This window comes from Lepidochelys olivacea (assembly GCF_965140295.1).
Source record: "Lepidochelys olivacea isolate rLepOli2 genome assembly, chromosome: 3".
NCBI classification, from domain to species: Eukaryota; Metazoa; Chordata; order Testudines; family Cheloniidae; genus Lepidochelys; species Lepidochelys olivacea.
The window spans coordinates 208,673,243-208,692,347 of NC_140413.1; the positions used below are offsets into that span (position 1 = coordinate 208,673,243).

Here is a 19,105-nt window from a genome sequence, read left to right on the forward strand (position 1 = left end):
CCTGTGAGGAGTTGTTCGAGGTTAATCACACATCCTGTGAAAAACCATTTCCTTTTATCCATCATGAATTTGCCACCTTTCAATTTCACTGACTGTCCCCTATCCTAACGCTGTGAGGCAGGGAGAAGAGAACGTCACACTCTCCCTTTTCTGAGCCCTTCATTGCTCTGTCGACTGTTGTCACAGCCCCTCTGATTCACCACCTCGCTAAAACAGGCAATCCCAATCTTTTCAATCTCCTGTCAGAGGAGTTTTTTCCAGGCCATTTTTAAATATCTAAATAGCTCTTTGTCCCAGGGTCACGGACCCCACCGGCGAGCACCAGGGACCGTGTAACACGCACTGGCGTGTGGACCCCGCTGGCGAGCACCAGGGACCGTGCACCACATCATGTGCAGCACCCTCCTGATGTAAAAGCGTAAGCAGGGGAGCGTTCCCAGTACAAGGTGACAACAAGAAGACAAATGCTCAGGATCCAGGTGCGATCCGGTGACTTAGGCACACCGTATTACACACACTTCATCTCTACAGCAAAATGAACAACACTTCTGTACCTAATCCTATTGTCCAGGGCAATCACGGCCAGTGTTCCTTCCAGTGACTCTCCCTTGGCCCAGCACCTGCTGACAGCGTGACAGGTGTGACCATGTGGATAAATTGGAGAGAGTCCAGCGAAGGGCAACAAAAATGATTAGGGGTCTGGAACACATGACTTATGAGGAGAGGCTGAGGGAGCTGGGATTGTTTAGCCTGCAGAAGAGAAGAATGAGGGGGGATTTGATAGCTGCTTTCAACTACCTAAAAGGGGGTTCCAAAGAGGATGGCTCTAGACTGTTCTCAATGGTAGCAGATGACAGAACGAGGAGTAATGGTCTCAAGTTGCAGTGGGGGAGGTTTAGATTGGATATTAGGAAAAACTTTTCCACTAAGAGGGTGGTGAAACACTGGAATGCGTTACCTAGGGAGGTGGTAGAATCTCCTTCCTTAGAGGTTTTTAAGGTCAGGCTTGACAAAGCCCTGGCTGGGATGATTTAACTGGGAATTGGTCCTGCTTCAAGCAGGGGGTTGGACTAGATGACCTTCTGGGGTCCCTTCCAACCCTGATATTCTATGATTCTATGATAACACTCACCCAAACATGGCTGCTGTCTGCCTGGTGTTCTGCTGTGGTGGTGTGGAGGTGCTTGTAGACAATAAAATGTCCGTTCCAGCTTTTTCCCAGTCGAAGGCCTCATTCTCAGTAATGCCTCGTTCCTTCATGCTGTTCTCAAACACCGACATGATCAGCTAGAAGAATAAACGTAGCAACAAGGAGGGAGGTAGAGGATCTGTAACAGCTGACAGCTGCCTTAAAGAATGCCTGAAGCACGGAGCTTGTCCAAACTCACAATTTCCATTTCATGGGGATTTCTGACATTTTGAAATGTGTTTTGGAATTGTCTTTTGGAAACTATTTTTTTTATTTCTCTCGCCCACCTTCCCTCCCCCACACACAGAGGAAATGATTTTATTAAAAATTCTGCATTTGTCAAACATTTTCTGCCAGAAAACTGTTGATGAAAATCTTCTGACCAGCTCCAGTGGATACCTCTTTCTCCCGTATGGCAGGGCTTCGCATAGCTGCACCGTAGCTAAGGTTCTATCAGCCTATCTCGTGAAAGCTGTACTTTCAGCCTGTTCTAAAAGCCACGTCCCCTCTCAGATCAGCCTGGAAATGGGAATGCCCAGTTAGGGCCCCAGGTGGAGTTTATGGGGCACACATGGGGTCATTTGGTAAAGTATCTCATGAGACACAGCTCTGACAAACATGACCTTTTTACAAATTGTAACTTTTTATCATGCTTTTTTGAGTGGAGATAGGGGAAAATAATGGGTAAGACCCATATAAAACTAATATCGTGGGCATGCCCCAGCTGAGATCTAGTGCCTAGCAGCAAGAACCAGCTCCAGAACTTGATCATTCCAAAGTTCCTGGACTTTGTAGGTGATTCTCTGGAGTGGTATGGCGGGCTGCGGAGGAGCAATGCATGGAACACCAGCACGGAGTACAGACTCTTGAGAGAGAGCCCTGCCATACAACCTATCCAGTCACCGAGGGGAAAGTGACCTGGCCTAGGAGCTAGACAGATATGAGTGCAAGTCTTCTCTTCCGCTGACTGGTGTTAGTACTGCTGTACGCTTAATATTAACCAAGACCTTCAGCCCTACCCTCCAAGGGGGAAAATCCCTCATTTTCAGCTCATCGAAAAGGAAACGTGCTTGCTGGCAGAGCTGGGCCGAGACCCCAGGTCTCCCACACAGCAGCCCAAGGCGCAGTCACTCAGCTGCCCTGCCTACAGAAGTAAGGGGGCTGAATGCACGTCGCGGACTCTGCTGCCCACAGCAGGTAAGACGCAGTGCTGAATTGCCCTAGCAAGAAGTCACCCACGATGGCAGCTCAGTGCATGGAGTGAGACAGCGGCTGCAGGAGGGGGAAGGATGGTCTCTGTAAGGCAATGGATGGAGGCCTGGACACCTGGGGTTTGGTCTGGGCTCTGCCGCAGCCTGCTCACCTGGTGCTGGGTGAGTCAATTACACTGCAGGGGCTGGGGGCGCTCAGCAGTCTGTGGTCAGTGTGGGGAGCCCACCCGCTGCCAGAGCACCAGGATGGACTGCGATTAACACTCTGGATGAGGACTTGGTTCAACCCCTGGGTCTGCCAGCACCAACCACACCCCCTTAACTCTGCCCCTGTGGGGATGGAAATAGCAACTGGGGACATCACAGTACCCCTAAACAGACCTGCCACCCTCTCTGTGCCCAGCACAGCTCAGCTCTGCACTCCATCCACACAGCCCACCGACCCCTTGCTGTGCTCTATGCAGGGCTTGTTGTTGCCCTGGGTGTTCTGTGAGAAGCAGCAAGGCTGAGGGAGGGCTAAGGTCCTGCCAGTCCCCCAGGGGACACCTGAGGGTAGGGACCAGAGAGGCAGGGTCAAGTTGGTGAGGTTTTGCACCGTTGGAGTTCAGGGATTTAGCATCCCCACCTCTGGAGGGGAGGGCAGAGCTGAATACATATTGCTTATTGCATGCGAATTCACCTTAACCAGAGAGGAGCTCCTACTGGGACCTTCTTGACACAAGCCAGTAGGTCCAAGAGGACATGGGGGTGAAGTGCCACGTTAGCAATATTCCTCTGCAGCTTCTGCCACAGAACGGAGCACTCTTCGTGACTGAAAGCAGCGTGCAAGCAGGCAGCACAGACGCGAGTCTGGTAGCTCACTCGGCACGTCGGTGGTAGGTGCTTTGTAAATATTGACAGAACAAAGTTCTGATGAAGACGGAACATGGAAGGGGCTGTACGTAGGAAGCATTAAAAACGGCCAGACTGAGGAGCTGGACAAGTGCCAGGTCACGGAGAGCGGCGTTAGAAAGGATCTCTGCAGTCCACCAGTCCATGCCCTTGCATCGATCACTTAGGAAACCTTCACATCCTGGGGCATCTCCACCAGTTCTGCGTAGCTTTGCTACGGAGACTCTAACCACCTCTCTCACAGCTGGACTCCTGAGCTGTGCCATAATGCTGTCATCAGTATGTATTATTGATGCAGCATGTGACTTTTCTATGGCTCCTGTTCCACCATGCTAGCAGGCTACAGCTTCTCCTCACTTTCTTTCCTCTCTTTTTTCTGGTAGAAGCATAGCTGCACTGAACTCATATAATTGGAGGTTTAGGACTAGCTGTGCCACGAAACCACTCTTGGTTTTCAAGCAGCTATAATCACAAGCTCTGTGGAAATCTGCAAACCATTTCAGGTTACCAGGACTTCTCATTGCTAAATTACTTCTGACGGACAAGTCTCTTAACAGAGGGTGCCTCCTGCACTCTGCCACTATCTGGGAAACTTCAACAAGGCCCTGTCCACATGGGCAAGTTGCACCAATTTAACCTGAATTTAAACCAATTTAGTTAAATTGGTGCAATCCCCTGTGTGGCTGCACTCATTTCCATAACGAGTGGCCTTTTCTGGTTTAGGTTAAGCTGGTTGGGAACAGGATTAAGCTAAACCGAGGGGTTTGCTTTGGTTTAATTAAATAAGCTTCAAAAATGATTTAAGTTAAACTGGTACAACTTTCCAATGTAGCCAAGGCCTAAACGACAGATTAGTTTTCCCTTACTTTCTAAGAATGGTGCCAAGAACAGGAAATAAATGTTACAGAGACAGCATCAGACATTGCTTCCCAAAGCTGTCCCTGTCCCCACCGGCTGCCTAAAACGTCTTAAAAGCTACGAAAAGAAAGGGTGCATGTTTTAAATTAAACCATGCAACTGGTTTGCTGCTGCATCCCTAGAACCTGGAGTTCAGCTCTCCTGCAGACCAGATGTGTGCATAACTGCCTGGCAGGATTGTGCAGTGGGGCTCATTCTGCAGGCCGGGCCCATGGGACTTGGAAGGAAGACACACATATGCAGAGTAGCCAGCTACTGGCAGAAGACATGTGAACATGCTTAGCTCAGACACAGCTGCTTGAGGAACATAACCTGGATTTTCCAAGAGGGTGATTTCCAGGGTGATTATGCACCCTATGGGCCCGACTCTAACTATGCCATGTAGAAGGGATGTTTTAATTGCCTTTAAAAGACTGCTGAGAAAGTTCAAACAACTCTCACGCCACCAAGGTTCATAGCGATGGGTCTGTCTGCATCAGAGGTCGGGGCTTTTTGTTTGATGGGGTGGGGTGAGGGGGGAGAGAGGAAAGAACTTGGAACTGACAAACCACCCTGTGGCCCGGCCTCTCTCTGGCTTCGCAGGAATGGCCTCTCCACCTGTGAAATCAAAGCATCCCTCTCCAATGACATGCACCAGGCCCTCCACAAGGCCAGTCTCTTACCTGATAATCGGGCTTGGTGAAGTAGTCCAGGTTCGCAATGTGATCCAGGAAGAGGTGGAATTCAGATGGCATGTGTTTTAGCAGCATTCGATGTTCATACTTCTCTTTGATCATGCCAACTTGCTCCTGTAGAAAGGGAAATACACCAGATCCCACCATCGTTCTCCTGGCTGCACCCTCCTAACCCCTCAGCAGTAGCCCATCTGCAGGGGGCCCTCATGGTCTGGCTTACACACACTCCCTAGCAAAGTGAGGCTGATCTGCTGATGCAGGGAAGCTTGGACACCTCTTGGGAGCTGCCCCTTCAGTGGAGACTCCTGGAAGTAGGGGCGGCTGCTCTCTGGCTCTTCCCTCCCCCAGGGGGATCTTTCAGGAACACCTGGATGGTCTGTTTTACTCCCGTGGACTCAATCTGACTTGCTGACCAACGCTCCCATTTAGCGCTTCCTGGGAAGCTGGCTGGCAGGAAGGAACCAGTCAGTTCATCAACACAGGACAGACACGATGGGCCAGCAGACAGGGCTGAGGTGGTCAGTGAAGGCAGACAAGCTGAGACAGCACCATTCATTTCCAGCGCGGAAGCAATCCAGGTGACACACATTGCATTTTAGGCCACGTTACAGACTGAGAAAATCATCTCTGACAGGAGATCAGAGGGGGGGAAGGAAGTATTTTTGTGTGCGCTAAAGTACAGCCGAACTGGCGATGCTGATGTTACAAGGCAGCTTTCATCCCATGCACGTAGCTAGGGAAGCGGCAAGAGGCGCTGTGGGAATACACTGGTAGATTTACTAGTTAGCAGCCTAGGTTTGAACAGGATTTAAGAGTATTCCAAACATTGCTGCAGTGAGGTGGAGTGTGCATTCAATGTAAATGTTCGTTTACTCAGCAGCTGTGGGGGGTGCGCTCTCTTGGAGACAGGCGGAAAGTTCTTCCTGACACCTAGACCCAAGGTTTCAGTGCAACAGCCCAGGGGCTTGACTCTGCCTACTGCTTTCTGAAAAGCCCTGGAAAACAGCCTCTGATCTGTGCTGAGGTGCAGGAAAGGGGAGTGGAACAGCTGCTGGACAGAGTTTACCCCCGTCACCCACTACACCTTAGTCACCATGTTTCCTACCTTATCTTTGATCTTGCGCCATGGCAGCTGACCAACTGCAAACTCCACTAACATGTAAAAGAGGGACCACAGGTCATCATGTCGACCCATCTCCTGGAGAAAAGGAAGACAAAGTAAAGCAAATACGAGGCTCCAAGCCCTAACAGCCAAACAGCATCTTTTCTGCTGTGTGGGAGACACCACGGCGTGTCAAGCGGAGTGAACACCACCCTGGGAATGTGTCACTTCCATTCTCAGGACACTTCATGAAACTAGGGTAACTATTATTCAGGTTGTACAGTCAAGCGCCCAGACCTCAGGGAATAAGGTTGTCCATGCAAGCTTAACTTGTGTACCCCTTGTGCGTATGCATGTAATTACACAATCATAGACTATTTTTTCCACGGGACCCTACATCAGGCAGTGCACAGAATGGATGATGCTCACTGCATGGGGAGCTGTTCAATACTTCTTTTTCCCCCATTCTTCAGTGTGTGGATCCCACCCTTGTTCACCCCACACTATTCAAACCTTGCTCTGAATGCAGAATTAATTCTCTCAGTGGCTTGTCTGCGACACTCATTACTACAGTAACTAAGCGCTTCCCAAATGGTTAATGAATTTATCCTCACATCTCCCTGAAGGTGAGGCAGGGTTATCCTCATTTTACAGAGGGGGAACTGAGGCATGGGGTTTAAAGCCAAAATTGTCAAATGTGCCCATTAATTTTGAGTGCCCAGTATGAGATGCCTAGCGCTGATTGGTCTGAGTATTTTGCATTGCACAGTACTTTATATATTCAAGCACTGCTCCCAATGACTTCAGCTGAGAGTGCTCAGTGCTCGTGTAAATCTGACCCTAGGCGTGTACCCAGAAAACAGGGAGAAAGTCCAGCGTGGCATTCAACTGCTCCACTTACCACACACTTTCAAACTTCTGCAACACGTGGGACAGTGGTCTGACAGACACAGCCCTAATCCACCCCCAGAGCACCAGCCATCCTGGGACCAAGTCATCCTGAATGAGCCCAGATTTAGACAGATCGGCACAGGGATGGCAAAGGGCACATTTCTGACACCTAGGAGGCCCGCTCTGCCAAATTTCAAGTCCCTGCTCCAAAGCTCAAACTGAGGCAGCCATGGAAAATTTCAGCCCAAACAGTTAGTCTGGCAAAGGCACAAATAACTGGAACCAGGATCTTGTAATAGAATGTGTCAGGCAAACTTAGCTACAGCCAGCACAGCCAGTGCCAGCTGTAATAAGCATTGAGAGGAGAATTCCCTAGAGGATAACTATAATCCAGGGGGATCAATATACCGTGTTTGATGGGAACTCAAATGTTAACCACTAAGGAGATTTCACTGTCTAAAGAAGTCCCTACCCACTGCTTTCAGCACCGGGGGCTGAAAATGGCCACCATTAGAAGCACTTCTCATCATTATGGCTGCAAGTCTACAGTGGCCGGTGCGGCTGACCCAAGGGCAGCCCCAGAAGCTGGCATCGGCTGTTGCTGGGGTGGCCCCAGAGCCAGCCACTGGGGTGGGCCCAGAGCCAGCTGCACCGGCAGTTGCTTGGGTGGCACCAGGCAGCTGGCCCGGGGACCGCCCAAGCAGTGGCCAATGTGGCTGGCCCTGGGGGCCGCCAGAGCAGCAGTGATTCCAGGGGCAGCCCCGGAGCAGCAGTCCCGGGGGCCATTCTGGAGGCCATCGGAGCAGTGGCTCAGGGGACCTTGGAGCAGTTGGAGGCCGGGGGTAGTCAGCCCCCACCGCTAGAGCAGGGATCACCGTTTGGCTCCCGGAGGGCCCCCGGAGCAGCTAAGATTCAGTCATGGGTATTTATAGTAAAAGTCATGAACAGGTCACGGGCCGTGAATTTTTGTTTATTGCCCGTGACCTGTCCATGACTTTTACTAAAAATACCCATGACTGAATCTTAGCCTTACTCATCACGCACAATATAAACTAGCAGTGGATCTAGAAATAAAGGTCTGGAGGGAAGCGTGCTCTAGTGCAGGAGTTCCCAAACTGGGGCCTCTCGACCATCAGCCGTCTGCAGGCCATTTGCTGGGGATCTGCAAAACACGATGCACCTCCCGGCCTAGAAGCCTGATTACTAATCCCATTTCTGACACTGACTCTTTATGTGACCTTGAGCTAGCCACTTAGCCTCTCGGGTGTCAGCATCCTCATTTGTAAGAGAGGATAACACTGATCTGCCTATTTTTAGGGCGACCAGTAGGGGCTAATTAGCTGTCTGGGAAGCCCAGTGAAGATTAAAAGTGACTATCAATGTTTTACCACTTACAGTAACTACACATATGCATTTCCAAATCACCTCCTAAAAGCCACATCACTTGGGATGCAAAAAGGCTGGAGGGAAGGATGAGATTGGGCAGAGGGGAGTGAAGGGTCAGAGCTCATAAAACCTTTTCTTCTGGCAGGAACTTTAGTTCCATAATCTAAGCATCAGAAGAACTTTACCATACAGACAGGAAATACTGCTTACATATTTACAAATATTAGATGAGAGGGGGAAGGCCAGACATCTGGGGAAACTGGGGCAAAACAGGCCAAATATTTTGCAGAAGTAACATCCCTCTTCGGAGGAAAAAAATCTAGGATTTGTTCTGAGTTACCCATGTCACCAGGGCTAGGCTGCCATGAGCCACAGCCTTCCCACGGCCAGCATGCTGCTAGGGCCCTCGGGTGGTGGGCCCATGGCAAGGAGCCACACAAGGACATGGCTTTCTGTTTCTCTTGTATTTTATTTTTTCTTAATAGCAGCAGCAAATATGGTAACTGCCAAATATTAGACAGGCGATGAGAGAAAAGCCAATGACTAGCTCATATTTTTACACATACAATCAATAGCCTTCCACCTCCACTGGAGTTATTTGACACATCAGCTTGCTGTAGGCAACAAGCAACTCACATCAGCGGACCCCTCCCGCAGCTACAGAGCTACTCTGTGTCTACATGGCAATAAAAAGCCCACAGCATCGAGTCTCAGAGCCCAGGCCAGTTGACTCAGGTTCGTGATGCAGGGCTAAAAATTGCTGTGTAGACAGTCGGGCTCGAGCTGGAGTCCGAGCTCTGCCATACACCCCCCTCGTGGGGTTTCAAAGTCTGTACTCCAGCCTGAGCCAAATGTCTGCACTGCAATTTTGAGCCCCACAACCAGAGTCAGCTGCCTCGAGCCAGCCATGACCATGCCACTGATCTTTTATTGTAGTGTAGACATACCCTTCGTGGCTGCAGGGGTGGAAAAAACCCTTCTCTTTTAACCCCTAAGAAATGGAGATACTCACTCGGTTTTTGTGTGCATTCACGGAAGCATAGCGGACTGTTCCCCGAAACCCAGCAACATTGCGAGGCTGATGGGAGACAATAAATAATCTCAGAAACAAAGCAGGGCGTTGGAGAAGCCAGAGTGCAGCAAATTCCTAAAGACTTCCCAGCTCTACCCTGGGGCCATACAAACCTGAAAGCTGCAGATCTCTTCTTAATGCCCTTCCCTGTGATCAAGTGGCCATATAAACAGACAACATGTGCCTTAGTCCTACATTTCCCTGAAAAACTCCTTCTGCGCTAAGGGGACAGTGATCAGTAAAGTCGCTCCGGGCAGCAAAGCTGTCAGCATCACCCAGGTTTGTACCTTCATAACCAAATTTTAGTTTGAGCAGAAAGCAAGTGCAGGAGCCCAAAAGCAATCCTTCCTTTGAGTACAAACTGATAATGGGGCAGTGTGGGTAAGCTAAATCCAAGGCAGCGCCTGAGGGCCAGCCCAGTGGTTTGCTATTCTGATACCGCCGCTGGATAGATGCAGGTGCTGATCTGGCATGTTACCTCCCTGCAGCATCCCCTCCAATCCCCCCTCCCATTCACAACCCTCCTGCAAACCCCTCTTAGACCCCACCCAATGCTACCTGCCAGCTGCCCGATTCCTCCATCTCCTGAAGACAAGCAGGCCCCACTAGAACACGTGATGGGGTCACTCACTAGAGCATCCTGCTCTGGCCCCCACACGATGGACTGCACTGGACCCACGAGGTCACACTCATCTCTAATATCTCAGTCCTGCCCTGCTTCCAGTGCTCAAACTGCTCATTTCACCCCTCCAGGGACTTGTACAGTTCCCATCTCCATGGTGTCTGAGAACTTCCCAGTTCCCAAGGCAGGTGCTGTCAAAACCTCTCCCCTACCTCTGAACAGGCACCAACATGGAAGCTACATGCTAAGAGTTAACAAGTGGAAAACCTTCTAGTGTTCACCTATTTTCCAAGGCTCCTCTGAGTCCCCCTTGGAGCCTTTGTTCTCCCTTTCTTTACTCTCACCCCTCAAGTACCCTTCCCCACCCCAGAAGATGGATACAGTGGTCTTGAGACCAAGTCAGCACTGCTCCTTGCATCCATCACTATTCCCACTGCTGACGGGGCTGAGAGTGCTGCTTCCAGAGATCTCTCATGTCTGCACAATTTCACCTGTGGAAGATGTGATCATTCTGAACTAATTCTATGTAGAATAATGAAACATGGCAAGTGATTATGGGGAGCTTCACAGATGTAAAAAAGATAATGGGTACGGGTGGGATTTTCAAGAGGCCGAGTTAGACCGGGGGATGTTGGCAATGGCCCAAATGGGCTCAGAGTTCAGCCCAAGGCAAGCACTTTTGAAAATCCCTCCCTAAAAACTCCAGACAGGCCCAGCTGGGTGCTTAGAGGTCGGAGCACTTAGCAGCGCAGTGCAAGGAGATGCCAGTTCAATTCTCTCATCACTTGGGAGGCAGCAGTCGGCCCTGAGGACTCAGTTGCATACCTCGATACGAACTTCCCTTCAGTGCTGACTGGTCTGAAGAGGATTCTATTCAGTCCTCCTGGCCAGCCTGGAGAGGGGCTAGAATTGCAGAGCTGTGAGAGTTGGGCCTGAAGCAGGGGAAGAACGTGTGAGTCCTCAAGGCTCAGGGATGGACTGGCTGACGGGCAGTTCAGTGGAGTTCATACATGAAAGCTTGCATATTTATATCTGCCTCTGGAAATTTCCACTACATGCATCCGACAAAGTGGGTATTCACCCACGAAAGCTTATGCTCTAATACGTCTGTTAGTCTATAAGGTGCCACAGGACTCTTTGCTCCTATGTTTAAAGTTATGCATATGTATAAGTACTTGCAGGATCAGGACCTAAGATTGTATTTTTATATTAAAATGTTCTCTTAATGCCTATTTGTATTTTTCTCACCACAAATTTACTTCAGTGTTAACACTGAATATCTGCCTAGCTTTTCAATACATTATCAAAGTTCAAAACGGTGAATTTTTTTATACATCTATTCTCGCAAATTCTGTGTTATTGATTTATCCAGACTGAATGTATAATGCGGCATTTGAAACCATAACTAAAATCCATGATCAAAAGTCACAAGTCTATTATGCACCTGAGTCCCATTATTCCAATTCACTGAGGGTGATTTCAAGGCTTTCAGAATTAAAATGCTTGAGAAGGAAAACCAACATGGATGCATCACCTGTTCCCTGAGGTTTGTAATCCTGGAGCACACCAGCCCGAGTGATGAAAATACTCATTCCGCACCAACAAAAGAAGCTGTAGCAATTAACAGCTGTGATGCTGCTTTCATGATCCAGCCTTGTTCCTCCCAGAGAATTTACTTGAGACCTCCACCAGTGAGCGGCTGTTACATTTTTCAGTACTTCATTGGAGAACATGACTTTCTGAAATGTAGATTTGGCCTGCGGTTGAATTACTGTAGCTGGAACTCAACTACCAGCATAAGCCTCTTCTACGTATTCAAGAGCAAGTGTTGATTCCTAAATTGTGAGTGGAAGCTGGCACACACGGGAATATTTCATAAGCTGGAAAGTGATATGGTGTTAAACCTGTGCTTTCATGCTTTACAAGTCATAATGCTTTCCGAATATGCATTCTGCAGTTATCTCATTGCAGTTCAGCACAAGATATTTTTCTGTCTTCTTTCACACTTCATCAGCTATAGCTGAATTTGTTGAATCTGTTCAGAATCAAGTCCCAACAATGCTGCCTTCAATATCTGGAGCAATTTCTCAGCAAACCTCTTCAGGCCAATATTTGTTACTTTCTGGGAAACAGAGTCTATATCATGTCTCTGCTCTTCACAGATTTTCATTAATTTGGGCCATTCTGAAACAAGCTTCTAGGCAATCTGCAAATGCAGATTCCACTTTTCTTCTCGAGGCATCACAAATACATGGCGATCTCCATGCTTGTCTTTGCAAAGTGGTTATTGGGCAAGAACTCATCACACAGCCCCTGCTCCTGCAACTGAATCCACATGGCTAACCCCCTGAGCCCTACAGAAGTCAATGGAGCTCCACACTGGTACAGGGATCCAGACTCACGCATCACATCGCAGGATCAGACTGGCCTTCAATACCATAGTCCTTGCCAGTCTTTCCTTCCAAGTCTTCTAGCAGGAATTGTACAGTATGTGCAGAACAGCCAGTCTTTACTCACCAAGGTCATCTTTTTCTTGCAAGGCTCCCCTTCTCCTCTTAGCCTCATTGGCTGCATTGTCTATCACAAAATCAGTGACCTGGCACTTAGTGTTCTCTCACATATTTTGATTGTATCACTAGCAATTGTGGTCAGATGTCTGGAAGAAAAGGAGTAACTGGAGATGTCTAGCTTGTCACACACAAAACGTCCCTCCCTCAGTAGTTGCTGTCCCATATACAATAGGTTTGCTATGAATGTCACACCTCCCATCTGTACTCAGGATACATGTGCTCTCCAGACAGGTTATGAAAACACATGGTTTTCTCCTCTTGAAACACTTCCTTCAGGGTTTGCAACTGATGGACATTTCCTGAATGAAGAATATGGTCTAGTCAAAGCCTTTCGTTTTTTTTGACTTGTGGATATTCGAGGGATCAGAAGGTGGTGCTTGCAAAAATACCACAGGCCATTTGCTTATCAATTTTGTGTTTCAGATACAAAAGATGTTAAAAAAGCCCTAGGGCGTCACTTTTTTTAAGTGTGCATTTTTTTAAGTGTGAAATTTCTTAGTAGAAAAAAATTCCATGTAAAATCTGAAATGCTACAAACAATTAGGAAATTCTAATTGAAGACAAAAGCACAAAATATCCACTTCAGCCATTTAAAACTATCAAATGAGAAGACAGTAAAGAACTAGCAAATGGTAAATAAAAATCTGATTTAAATTATAAATATTTGATTCATTTTGTAAACTTTAGGATTTCTATACATTCTGTTGTTCAGGTCAAAGAATGTGTCTTTCTCCTTGTGTAGACATGCGTAGCACATTGGGGACAACTGCCAGAGTACAGACAATAAATAAGACTAGATTTTAGTCACGGGTATTTTTAGTAAAAGTCATGGACAGGTCATGGCCAGTAAACAAAAATTCACGGCCCATAACCTGTTCATGACTTGTATTATACAAGCCTGACTAAATCTTGGGGGAGGGGCAGCCCAGGGGTGCCTCGGGTGCTCTAGGGCAGTGGGTCTCAAACTTTTTTCCTGGCAACCCCTTTCACACAGCAAGTCTCTGAGTGTGACCCCCCTAATAAATTAAACACACTGTTTAATATATTTAAGACCATTATAAATGCTGGAGGCAAGCGGGCTTTGGGGTGGAGGCTGACAGCTCGCGACCCCCCATGTAATAACCTCAAAACTCCTTCAGGGGTCCCAGCCCCCAGTTTGAGAATCCCTGCTCTAGGGGGAGCAGCCTGGGACACCCATTTGTGCTGAGGAGGTGCACGTGGCGGCGGGCGGCCCGGGACCCCCACAGGTGCTGGGGGAGTTTGGCGGGGCTGGCAGGCTCCCTACCCTAACCTGGCTCCGCACGGCTCCCCAGAAGCATCAATATGTGTCCCTCCCTCAGATTCTAGGTGGAGGCGTGGCCAGATGGCCCCACGCGCTGCCTCTGCCCCGAGCGCCGGCTCCCCAGCTCCCATTGGCCGGGAACTGTGGCCAATGGGAGCTATAGGGGCAGTGCCTGTGGACAGAGGCAGCACGCAGCTTCTGCCTAGGAGCTGAGGGAGGGACATGTTGCCACTTCAAGGGAGCCCCTCCTAGGCAAGCACAGACCAGAGCCCTCACCCCCTCCTGAGCCCCAACCCCCAGCCCAGAGCTCCCCCACCCAAACTCCTACTGCTGCTGGGGGAGGGGAGGCACAGTGGCCCAAGACTGCCCCAGCAGTGGCTGATGTGGCTGGCCCAGAGGGTACCTGAGCTGCTCGGGCAGCCCTGGAACCAGCCACACCGGCCGTTGCAGAAGTCACGGAGGTCCTGGAAAGTCACAGAATCTGTGACCTCCATGATAAACTCGCAGCCTTAACAATAAAAATAAAAAGCACCCAGAGGAAATGTACAGCATGTGAAGTATGCTTTGTTTATAAGGAGCTTTATTTTAGGGGACTGTATTAGATTCGCACCCTACAAGGGAATGATCCTAGTCTATTGGATAGGTGTTCATCTCTGTGCATTGAGAATAGCCAGGTGGACGAGGTACACGCAGAATTCACTGACACCGTGCTAAGCCCTTGAGCTGTATTGCTTCTAGTAGAGGTGAGAAGCCGCCTCAAAGTCCACAGGCCTGGTAGAGCATCTCCAGCCCTTTCGCAATGCCAGACCGTGCCAGGAAACTCTTTTCCAGCTCCTCTGATGGCACTGAGGAAGATGTTCCTACCTGAGCCAAATCTGGGGTCAATGAAGTCAAAACTGAAGCTGCATGGTGGGGAGATGGCGTGCACCCAACACCCTCTGCCAAAGTGCATTCAAGGGGAAGCACCTGGAGAGAGGTTCTTACTGATAAAGGCCCCAGGGATTGAACAGGGATGTAAGCTACAATCCCAGACAAATGCCCCAAGCTATAGTGGTCTGTGATGGACACTCCTCACATCTGACTTCTTTAGGTACTGGTCAGCTACAATTCAACAAAGAACTCCAGGAGCAGAGATCTGTAAAGCCAATCTCAAGGCAGGGAAATAAGGTTTTAATGTAGCGAATACAAGGTGGGGGTGTCATCTGCTGGAAAAGGCAGGGCACAGTTTTATTTTAGAGAAAAATAATTAACAGGACTTGGAAGTGGGATCTCAGATTATCCAATGACCTCTATGAAATGGTGACTTCTCTTCACTTGTGACAGGAGCTTTTTGCAGATGTTACTAAATTCTGATATTTACACTTCAGACTAAACAAGGAGAACCTTTCTCCTCCAAAGTGTGTACACGGGAAGGAAACCCAGAAGGGATTTCCAGGGAAACATGAACAGAGCCCCTGGAGAACCGAGGAGTCCCACAGCTCTCCGGCAGTGGTTGGCAATAGGTCCTGGTTGTAAGGGCTTACCGCAAAAGGTGGGACAGGAAGTGAAGCTCAACTAAACAAAGCAACTTAAACTCAATAGTCGGAACTTCCAATTTCGATCCGTGCGACAGGCAGGCTGCCCTGGTGACCTGGGGTGAGGGGCACTGATCTCCTAGTCTCCGCTGCGGTTGTGCTGAAGGCCCCATCAGAGACAAACTCTCTGTCCCGTGAGATTTAGCAATGTCCCTTTTAAACGGCAGTGTTTTGTACAACCCTTGATGACAGCAGCATCTTTTATCCTCATGTGGAGTTGGGAAGGAATGAATACGGAAAACCAGACTCAAAATGCAACAATAACCAGGAGGAAAAGCCCTGCCCCTGACACCAGACCCCCAAGAGTGACAACCAGGTCCCTGAGACTGGAACCCCCAGAGTGCCCAAGCACTCCTGGGGCCAAAACCCCAAGAGCTTTGGGCTTCTGCATCAGATTAGGTGGATCTCACAATCCTGCTGAAAAACAGAAACATATCATGAAGGGAAAACAAAAACAGACTTAATTCTGAACTCCATCAAGAACAAAAGCATAAAACAAAATGAAACCCAGAAGCACGGTGATGGCTCACTCACAACTCATGGCAGAGATGGTTACGAGCAGCGGATGGGAAGCCAACGCATCAAACACAGCCTCAAAAGAAGAGCCCAAAAGAACTGTAAAACAGAGAGAAACCCAAAGAAAACCATGATAAAAAAAAAAACACAAAATGGAGAAAAATTAAATAGAAATGAATTAAAAATCAAAGCAATATTGTGTCCCTCCCAATGCACACATCTCCTCCTCAGCTGCTGCTGTCAGCCCCCATGCTCACTCCCCAGCACTGACAGGAGTGTCTCCCCTGGCTGTGCGGGGGCTCACTGACATAGCCAGCCCTTTGGGACAAGGACCCATAATTTGTGAACTGCCTGTCAAGCACCATGAGCTCTCTGCCAGAGGGACTGGGGTCTCTCCCGAGACCAGCTTCTCCTCACTCGCCGTTTCTAACACAAGGCATAAAATGCAGAGCAGCGGTGGCTGATGCCCAAAGTGCTGTGGTGGGAGCTTCAGTCCTGCCCTCCCTGAGGCAACTGTTTCTGATTCTCCCACTCAAATGAAATAAAATAAATTGACCAAATCAACCCTCTGGGGCTCCTCCCGCTCCCACAGACAAATCTACTCTCCCTTCCCCACCCGACCCAAACCCCAGCTCTGCTCCCCCACTGCTGAAAACCCCTCCACACTGCCAGCTGCTGCCTTGCCCCTCACCAGGTCACATGAGCCACTTTCAGGCCCCACCATCTCGCTGGGCCACAGGCCCTATCTCCTCCCTCCTTGTGACTACAGGCTGGCTAGTGCCATACACTTGTGGCCTCGGGGCTCTGCATCGGGGTTGGGACGGGAGTATGTTGAAGGTCAGAGTGTGGCCATAGAAGGGATTGGTAAGGGTTCACCATAACGAGGACAAACATGACAGCTCGTTTGCACTGTCCATTATATGGTACATAGACTGTGAATTATTGTGTTGTCTGTTTTAAAAGCGTGTAAGATTGCAGATATGGGCTCACATTATAAATCAGCACTAATAAACAATTCAATAAGATCTGTGACAAATTTGACACAGGGAGGTATTATTGCATTTGATTCAATAAAATACCTGGAAGTGAATGTCATGAATCTACTTAGGTTGTTGTAGTGTGGTGCAGTAGCATTCAGGACCCCACTGTTCTAGGAATTGTACAAACACAGAACAAAAAGACAACTCCTGCCCCAATTTAGCTTACCCTCCAAGTTCTCCAGCATGATTCACAATTCTACCATTTAAACTCATGGTGACATGGAAACTGCGATGTATCCGACAGCAGCAGGGTACAAACCAAACGCATCTTGTTATGAACGTAACCTTTGTGAGAATACAATGTTTATTTACATCGGTTTGGGCTTACTGCTGTAGCTGTATGTGCACTATTCAACTCCCCCACACTGCTTTACTCATGTGCTTTAACTTGTCCCCTCCGAGGTAGAGTTTTATAATTGCCAGGTGTCCAGTTATTCACCTTTTTACAGATGAGACAATAATCATCTCCTCTTCTCCTCCACGTCATTTCTAGTACCAACCCACTCCCCCACAAAATCCTACGCTTTTATAGTATGAATACAAACTTTTTTTGAAAAAGTTCTGAAACTACCAAATCCCGTGCCCATCGCTCCCTGCATTGTGCCTGGATTTTGCATCCCTTTCCTGTGCCCTTTGTCTGTTTTCATTTCTTTAGACTGTGAAGTTCTCAGGGCAGGGACAGTGTCTTTTATGAGTGTCATGTGCAGTACCTAGCAAAAACTAGGGTCCCCCCTGAGTCTGACTGACGCTACTACAATACAATCACTAATACTGATGTCTGACCTAACTCTTTTACATATGATAGGTCTCAGGTGAAAGGTGGGCAGCACAAACCCACTGTGCTTGGATTTAAGTATTTCAGGTCTCAGGGAGGATACAATCTATTCTATGCACAGTCTTTCTCTACAGTTCATTCTTTCCAAGTGAAAGAAAATCTGCTCCAGTTGTAGGAAATACCATTTCTTCTTTACCTAGGTGCATTTCTAGTCTGCTTTTCACTGCAGTAACAAAAGGCTCTTAACAGTTTGCACCAAAGTGCAAGCATAGATTTAGACGGAAAACTACTGTCAGAAAATTAAAATCTTCTTTGTTACCCTGTCCTGCAATACTGACCATGTTCATCTAAAGAGGCTAAGTACCATTCTGCCTAAAATGCTTTCCTTCTGCAATAGACGGACCATCACTCGCACATGTATATAGTATCTTCAGCAAGGCACTGGAAACTACTGCAGTGCAGTCTGAATCACAAGGAGACAGATCTAATCAATGGACTGCAGCTGACTAAGCAAAAAAAAGAAAAAGAAAAAAAAAGAGAGTAGCTTGCAGAGCACAATAGCACACTGCCAGTTCAGACAAACAGGAGAGCTACATCCCAGAAAGAAGACCACCTTTCCCTTGGTGGCCAATAAATGACTGCACTGAGCTGGTGAAATAACAGCTCATTTGGAAAATTTTCAGTGAATATATTTTTGAAAATGCAAAGAATCCACAGCTTGTTGCGATTATATTAAAAAGGACGTAGGCACCAGGCACAAATTAACACAATTACCGACAGTACTGAGCCAGGTTTCTATAGAGAGCACACAGGGTGCGAATGCAGCCTTGAAAACCTGCAGTTCAGCATGCTAAATAACTGCAAAGCTCCTCTCCCAGAGTTTACTTACAAACCCTGTCAGGGTACGGTAATGATGGCACACTAGGCTGCCCACGTGTTACACCATCCCCATTTAGCTGGCATTAGCCTCTCCTGTAGGTCTTCCTCTTTTTAGAGGATTTTATCTAGGATGTCACTATTTACTCCAGGCTGAACTGTGACCCTGAAGAGCTGAGGGCAGAAGGAATCTTTCTCACACTGAAATTAAATCCGCCTGACCATTTTAGGACTACAGGCCTGCAAATCGAAATCTGGACTTGGCGGCCTGGGAGGGCAGGGATGCATCCTGGAGAAAAGCATCTGAAACGACAGGAGCGCTTTGGCTTCAAAAGCGGCTACAGGAGATGCGCGCTATATGAAGCCCAGTTTCCTGAGGAGGGGGAGCACTCGGCAGACACGCTGTTGTGACGCTGAAGGCGTCATCAAGGGCTAATGCATTATTATCCACAAACCGAGAACACTCTGCGGGCCCTGACATGAAAGACACAAATGCCTAATAAGGAGGACAGGCTG

General features: G+C 48.4%; 1 protein-coding gene across 1 annotated transcript in view; it reads right to left on the minus strand.

The window, feature by feature from the left end:
* Window positions 1-19,105, minus strand: part of TTBK1 (tau tubulin kinase 1) — a 127,425-nt gene that overhangs the window by 50,333 nt on the left and 57,987 nt on the right. Inside the window, exons 6-9 of the mRNA XM_084622731.1 lie at window positions 9,275-9,340; window positions 5,989-6,081; window positions 4,872-4,997; window positions 1,133-1,287 (exon numbers count right to left, since the gene is read on the minus strand). Of these exons, the coding sequence (XP_084478857.1) occupies window positions 1,133-1,287; window positions 4,872-4,997; window positions 5,989-6,081; window positions 9,275-9,340 (440 nt within the window). The remainder of the gene's footprint in view (window positions 1-1,132; window positions 1,288-4,871; window positions 4,998-5,988; window positions 6,082-9,274; window positions 9,341-19,105) is intronic.